The following is a 7,811-nucleotide window of genomic DNA, read 5'->3' on the forward strand; positions in this document are numbered from 1 at the left end:
TTCCTTGTTAGCAACAGACACCTGCAGCTTGATTTCCTTCAGCTCTTCGTAGTCCAGCTCCTGTAAAAGCAAACAAAGGGTGAAAAACAGGAAACGGGGAATGCAGGAATGTAGGAGACTTCCTGCTGGACATTTGAAGTATCAAACACACATACACACACACACACACACACACACACACACACATTTATTCCACTATTGAAATGTATTTAAGATAGGTCTGGAAGTGGCAATTCCATAATATTCCAGGTTTACTTAAACATTTGATAATAAGAAAAATACGATTCAAAGTACTGAACTCATTTATTTATTTAATCAACCATAAAATATACAGGAATCTCTGGTTGCGAGTAGGGGGCAGCAGTGGCATTCGACTGCACCAATCACTCTCCTTTCCCCCAGGAAAGGAAACAGACACCTGCTGACCCCCTCAGACGAGAAGCTGTATTGAACAGATTTCCAGTTTCAATCATTCCAAAATCAAAGCTCGAAAAGAGACAAACACAAGTTTCTGACAAGCCATCACAGAAGGATCAAGTGGTTTCATTTGCTAAATCAAAGTGAGCATACCTGCCCAAAAAAAGTCATGTTAATAAGAGCCAGAAAAAATATAATATATATTTATATTCATATATCAACATACAAAGAGATCAAATGCTGTTCTACCATTGGTTTACACAGTGTTCCTCATTCTGGAGCAAAGCATGCTGGGAGCCGTTTGCCTCTTCATTTTCAGTGCTTTTCACAGACGTAGTGTTGAACTTCTTGTGCATCATTGATTTGTTCTTTCGAGCTGCCCCTTCCCTCCATGCAGTAATTTATGAAGGCACAAAATGATGATGAAATATGGAAAGTAAAAATAAATACCATAGATAAAAAGAATAATTTATCCTAAAACTGAAGATGGAGACAGTTAGCTTTTTAACTTCACTCATGCTTGTGGCCAAAAGCATTACAATGCTGATGTTCATGTCCTCAATTTTGCCCTTGGGTTTTGAATCTACTGAAACTCTGATTTTTTTTTTTTATCCCCCTCAGAGGGACAGAGAACTTGACAGATATTAAAATCGTATTTTAAAAATAAATAATTTCTTTCCCCAAGTTGTAAATGATTGATTCAGAAGTGCACACTGACTTGAAACTGTTGAAAGCATCACAAATATCCCAGTCTTTCACGAGGGACTGATTCAAATCCTCCCTCGCAATCTGAAGAGAGCTGAATCTCGAATCCCAGGTGCACTACGACAGTGTCAAACTGCTTGTGCAAAAGTTGGTCCCAGGCCGCTGATTCTTGTCTTTTATTGCCATGTCAGGAGGTCCGCCCACTTATCCGTTACATTTGGGTAGGGCAAGATGTGCTGGCAGAGGTTGAGCTGATGAATAAGGGGGCTGGGAGGGCCAGCCTGCTGCGCCTCATACAGGTGTGTTTGTTTGTGTGAATTGTGTGTAGAGACTGTTAAGGCTCTGCGGAGTGGTCGGCCGCTGGGTAATTAAGACAAGATGTGCACCTCTCCTTTCCTCCTCCTCAGTAAGTCTCTGAGTCAGAGTCGTTTAGCTCGTCATCCTTGTAGAAGCCGTCGTGGCGACCGATGCTGTTGAAACTGCAATAGGAGCTGTGTTCGGAGCGGAGCATGGGCAGACTGTCGAACGTGACGCTTTTCGTGGGGCTGGTGTAGTGATTGATGGCACTGAACGTGAGGCTAGGCACCGCACCTCCGCCGGGAGACACTGGCATCATGGTGGCCAGGATTAGCGCCAGGCAATCTGCCACATCTTTGTTAGGAGCACAAGCAAGTGCCGGAGTGTAGCCTTTTTCAAATAAATGAGAGAAGACCCGTCAGGCCGGTTTTACAATGGGGGACAATATAATATAAGCATGTTGCCGTAATAGAAAAACTGATACTGATAATTATTTTCAAAGACAACCTAAACGGAAGACAACAAAAGTAATAAAAACCATAATAAAAATTACATAAAGATATTACAAATTGGGAGATCAATGTTTTGTTTTACTTATTCGTAAACCTTGCTACCAAAATATCACGATTTCATAGTTTAAAAATTTCCAAGATTTCCTAAATTCCATTTGTTTGTTTATTACCGGTAAATAAAAAGAACGTTTATAAAATTCACAAAAAAAAAAATTTAAATTGCACAAACAGTACCATTCTAAAGTTTGAGGTAAGATTTTTTGAAAGTTGTCTTATTCTTACCAATGCTTCATTTCTTTGATCAAAAATACAATAAATATTATTAAAATTTAAAATGAATGTTTCCTATTTTAATATATAAAATAATTTCTGTAATGACAAAGCTGAATTTTTAGCAGCCATTATTCCGGTCTTCCGTGTCCCATGATCATTCTGATATACTGATCCGATGCTCACGAAACAACTAAATAGTTGTGCTGCGTAAGATTTTTGTGGAAACTGACACATTTTTCAGGATTTTAAGAATAGGAAAAAAATAGCATTTATAGCATTGTCATTATTGTCACTTCTGATCAATTTATTGTATCCTTGCTGAATAAAAAACATTTCATACAAAAAAAAAATTTTACTGACCACAAACATTTGAAAAACAGTATGTGTGTATGTATATATATATATATATATATATATATCATGTGACAACACTGAAGAAATGACTGCAATTTGCTACAATGTAAAGTAGTGAGTGTACAGCTTGTATAACAGTGTAAATTTGCTGTCCCCTCAAAATAACTCAACACGAGTTATTTGCCATGAGGTGCCATGTCGAACTTCCAGTGACCAGTATGAGAGAGTGAGAGCGATAACACCAAATTTAACACACCTGCTCCCCATTCACACCTGAGACCTTGTAACACTAATGAGTCACATGACATCGGGGAGAGAAAATGGCTAAATGGGCCCAATTTGGACATTTTCACTTAGGGGTGTACTCACTTTTGTGGCCAGCGGTTTAGACATTAATGGCTGTGTGTTGAGTTATTTTGAGGGGACAGCAAATTTACACTGTTATACAAGCTGTACACTCACTACTTTACATTGTAGCAAAGTGTCATTTCTTCAGTGTTGTCACATGAAAATATATAAAATATTTACAAAAATGTGAGGGGTGTACTCACTTCTGTGAGATACTGATATATATATATACACACACACACTCACATACACATACATTTGTGCATCTCTAAACCTATTTTAAGGTCATAAGTCATCAGCATTTACCATTTTCATCCACGGCTAGCACACTGGCACCCTTAGCTAGTAGTTCTTGGACAACCACAGTCAAGCCATTCCTGGCTGCAATATGCAGGGGCCTGGAACATGACAACTTAATATTAGGCTTATACTTTAATATATTTGTGTACATCAGTGTAAGTGCATTATTTGAGACCATACGTTTGTAAAGCTGCATTGGTGGAGTTGATAAGGTTTCTGTCAGTGATCTTCTCCAAGATCAACAAGGCACTGGTTTCATGACCCTATAGAGATCAAATGAAAATCAATACAGTGACAGTAATAGATATTAGAACATCACACAATCTATACTACATCCTTACATATTATGAGGAATTAAGACATGAGAGAACAGTGTTTCTTACCTTACTGCAAGCCAGATGGAGAGCAGTGTTTTTGTTGGCATCCTGTAGCGTGAGATCTGCTTTTGCACTGCTCACCAACACCTCTGCCAACCACAGACAGACATCATGACACATCAAAAAACAAACACAAACTCAGTTAACTATAAACATGAAACACATAAGTGGTTTGAGCATCAAAGTCCTACCGACTGCATTAGTCTGGCCATTCTCAGCAGCCATCATGAGTGGGGTTTTGCCTCCAGCATCCACACAGTTCACCTGTGCGTTATGACTCAGCAAGAGCTGCAGACACTCCACATGATCTGTGAATGCTGCAGCATGAAGAGGAGTCCTATTACAGAGAGAAAAAGTTACAAATGGGACCACAAAACACATCAATCTAAACTGACGAAAGAATGAATAAACTGAGTAAGACCAGTACCTGTTTTTGGAATCAGTTGAATTGACGATGGCAGGACTAAGTGTGTCTATCAACATCTCAGCTGCTCCTTCATTGTCATTTATACTGAAGGTCATAAAAACAAAACAACTTCAATATTTTACCCTTTTAAACACACAAACACATAACAACCCAAACCAAATCCACTTACACAGCACAGTGAAGGGGGCTAAAGGTGTTCCCTTCAGTCTTATGAAATAACTCCTGCTCCAGCAACACTTCAACACATGTGTCATGACCTGCAGAGAGAGAATTTGGTGCAACACCAGTTTATTTAAGAGCAGATGAGTCCTGCTCAAAGAAAAAAAAAAAAAGAAAAAAGAAAAAAAAAAGTCAAACATGGCGATAATGTTTTGTGATTGTTCTGGTTGGAATTTCACCTTGTGGGGTCTAATCACAACAAATCAGACCTTTGAGATTTCAACAGAGATTTTAAAATGAAACTGCATTCCTTTCCCAACAATTCTGGACTTTTTTTTCCCATATTTAAAAGAAATAATTATATACGAGTTGTCTCTCGGATTAATGCAAGTGACATCTGTATGTTTTCAGAACAACATGCTTTCATTTCGGTTTTAACATTTTGCATAGAATGACAAACAAATTGACACCAAAGTGCCATATACAGGGTTCCCACCCTTTCTGACCAATGATTTTCCATGACTTGTCCAGTCGAATGAAAGAGAAGAGATTCTGTTTGTATGCCAGTTACTATTGCTTAAAATAAGATTATAGTTATTATGCTTATCAGTGAATGAAAGTCCCTAAAAAGGCAGAAAACCTTAAATCTGAACATATCTCAAGAGGTTTCGCCTTCCTGAGCCTTCAAGCAGATCATAACCAGAAACTGAAAACAGTAAATTTGCTTTACATTATATTGAATTACTATAGAGATTTCCATGACTTTTCCATGTCTGGAAACCAGTTTTAAAAGGGTGGTTCATTGCGATTTCACTTTTTTAATGTTAGTTAGTGTGTAATGTTGCTGTTTGAGCATAAACGATATCTGCTAAGTTACGAAGCTGAAAGTTCAATGCAAACGGAGTCATTTAAAATTCTGACAGTTTAATGCCTACAAAAACGTCTGGTAGGGACTGCAACGAGTTACTTCCCGGGTTCGTGACATCACAAACCCAGATAAACCCTGCCCTCGGGAAAAGGCAACAAAGGGGGCGAGGCCATGCTGCGCTGCTTTAGAGGAAGAGAAAACTAGAGCTGCACATAAAAATCTATTCATATATGAATCGCGATTCTGTCTTCTAACGATTCTAATGGATTCACAAGATTCAAAATCAATGTTCTAAAGCAGCGGTTCTTAATACTGTTCCTCGCGTCGCCCAGCTCTGCACACACTCTGCATCTCTCTCTCTCTCTCATTGAGCTCAGCTCCAGCAATGAACTGTTACAATTATACACTTATTTTCACATAGCTATGAGAAGCGTTAAACATGGACCCGCGTGCAGTTGCCGTACTGTATTAAAGCTTTAATCAGGATAAAACTGTATATTAAAAGCTAACATAAGCAGTAGCATTTAAAAATAACAGCATATCTAAAAGTATGAGACAACAACAAACAAAAAACATAGGCCTACCATTAAAATCATGCTTGCACATGTTCTGCACGATCCTCTTCAATAATATCCTCTGCTTCTCAATCGAGCTCAAACTGATAAGCGATATTAACGACGCCTTTGTTTACAATACAACCAGAGCACATGCCGCTGAGGAGAGGGGCGGGACGTTAAGAAGCACACTAGAGACAGTTTAGCCAATCACAACACACTGGGCGAGCTAACCAATCAGCGCCCATCACCTATTTCTGAGGGAGGGGCTTCATAAATGAAGGAAATTGATCAGCACGTTTCTCAGAGAAGGGACAGAGCGGTGTGGAATAAAGGTAAATTATGTGAAAAATAATGCATTTTTTTAAAAACGAAGCATTAACACATGTTAGACTGCACCCCATAAACACAATCAAGCCTAGAAAACAACCACTGAACCACCCCTTTAAAATCCCTGATATTTCAATGACAGTGGGAACCCTGCATTATTTTCATCAGTCTTGGTGCGAACAGGTCTTTAAACAGGTAGGGTGTATCAATCTGTGATTGGCAAGTGCGTTTATTCACCGTTGTAACAGGCCCAGTGCAGGGGCGTGTAGCCCTGGTGGTCAGTGATGACAGGAATGGTCTCTACTGACTGCGCAGCATGCAGAAGGCCCCCCAGAACCCCAACGTGGCCACAGGCGGCCACAAGGTGCACTGGAGAGCGCCCCCTACAGTCCCGTACCATGAAACTGGCACTGTGCTGCAGCAGAGCCTCCACGCACTCCTCATGGCCCGTCACCGCCTGGATGGAACAACACACACATCCATGAGCCAGTGCCAGTAGAAATCCTTCTAGTGCCAAAGGAAATCAGTTATGATTTACCCCTCTGTGCAAAGCAGTGTGGCCCCACATGTCTTTGGCATCCACATTGGCTCCTTTATTAATAAGGGAGTAAACACAGTCTGTGTGTCCACCCAGCACTGACAGCATCAGAGGCGTCCTGAGAATCACATATATGAATAAGACTCCACAATCTATAATTTCCATTATCTTCTATAAGAAGAAATTGGAAAATAGTCTCATATACTTACTGGCCAATTCCATCCTGAATGTCCACTGCACTCTGCAGGTCGGCATTTCCGATGAGCAAACGGAGACATTCAGAGTGACCATTTGTGGCTGCAAGGCAAGAGAAAAGAGATATGTGTGTCATGTTCATACATGCACAGTAAAACATTCTGGCATTAGCAATAAACTGATATATATCCACCAGGATGATAAATCTGCCGACAATATCAACCTTGTGCCTGCTTAGCTGATTAACAACAGAAGTGTTAGCTCTGCCTTGTGTCAAGAATCCATAAACAGTTGTCAATAGATTTGAACATTTTCTGTTTCCAAATATTTTGTGTGAATTTTGAGTACAATACATTTTTAAAAATATAAAAATAAAAAAGATAAGAAAATTAGGAAAATGTTTAATTTCAACAAATATGCAATCATATTAAATGCCATCATAACATACTACTTGTTATCATGAATCTCATCCTTTGAGTAAATATAAAAAAACATTCACACATATACATACTGTATGTATATATATTAGGGGTGTAACGGTACACAAATATGACGGTTCGGTACGCACCTCGGTTTTAATGTCACGGTTCGGTATGATTTCGGTACAGCAGGGGGGAAAACTTTTTTTTTTTTAAAAAAACACTGAGCTTATGCTTAAAACTATAGGGAGCCCTTTTACATTATAAGGTTACAATTAGGCCTAACAACTTAACCCAAACTTAAATTAGATGATCAACACTCAACTTTAAGTAATATCAACATGTAAACTGCACATAATGCAGTTTTTAAATTAATTTATAAATAATAAAATTTCTAAGCTATTTGTTAAAATATATTCAATTACACAATGGCTGTCATAGCATGTTTCATAACAGATTAATTTAAACACTGTACATTAAATAATTAAGACTAACAGGTTTAGTAAAATATAATGAGTATATGGTGTAATATTTTGCAAAATGCTCCTCTCTAGACTTAATTTCTCTAGTGAACTAACGAGCTGTGGACACTGATGACTTGCTGAGGTAAATTAAATGCTACGTGACATTTTATTTCCACGCTGTATTGTTGATGTCTTTCCGCGGTTGAAACACTGATTGAGCAATTACATGAGGCATGAGATGTTCAGTCATGTTTATTCGCGTTAAAACTAGTAG

At 38.7% G+C, this 7,811-nt stretch overlaps 1 protein-coding gene across 1 annotated transcript in view; it reads right to left on the reverse strand.

The window, feature by feature from the left end:
- Positions 1 to 290: 290 nt before the first annotated feature.
- The window catches only part of LOC107684548 (serine/threonine-protein phosphatase 6 regulatory ankyrin repeat subunit A-like), a 28,296-nt gene continuing 20,775 nt past the window's right edge, over positions 291 to 7,811 (reverse strand). The window contains exons 19-28 of the mRNA XM_016480832.1: positions 6,669 to 6,756; positions 6,460 to 6,577; positions 6,159 to 6,378; positions 4,180 to 4,267; positions 4,011 to 4,094; positions 3,775 to 3,920; positions 3,590 to 3,672; positions 3,387 to 3,469; positions 3,213 to 3,304; positions 291 to 1,809 (exon numbers count right to left, since the gene is read on the reverse strand). Of these exons, the coding sequence (XP_016336318.1) occupies positions 1,526 to 1,809; positions 3,213 to 3,304; positions 3,387 to 3,469; positions 3,590 to 3,672; positions 3,775 to 3,920; positions 4,011 to 4,094; positions 4,180 to 4,267; positions 6,159 to 6,378; positions 6,460 to 6,577; positions 6,669 to 6,756 (1,286 nt within the window). The 3' untranslated portion in view covers positions 291 to 1,525. The remainder of the gene's footprint in view (positions 1,810 to 3,212; positions 3,305 to 3,386; positions 3,470 to 3,589; positions 3,673 to 3,774; positions 3,921 to 4,010; positions 4,095 to 4,179; positions 4,268 to 6,158; positions 6,379 to 6,459; positions 6,578 to 6,668; positions 6,757 to 7,811) is intronic.

Source organism: Sinocyclocheilus anshuiensis, unplaced genomic scaffold, assembly GCF_001515605.1.
Source record: "Sinocyclocheilus anshuiensis isolate Anshui unplaced genomic scaffold, SAMN03320099.WGS_v1.1 scaffold225, whole genome shotgun sequence".
NCBI lineage: Eukaryota > Metazoa > Chordata > Actinopteri > Cypriniformes > Cyprinidae > Sinocyclocheilus > Sinocyclocheilus anshuiensis.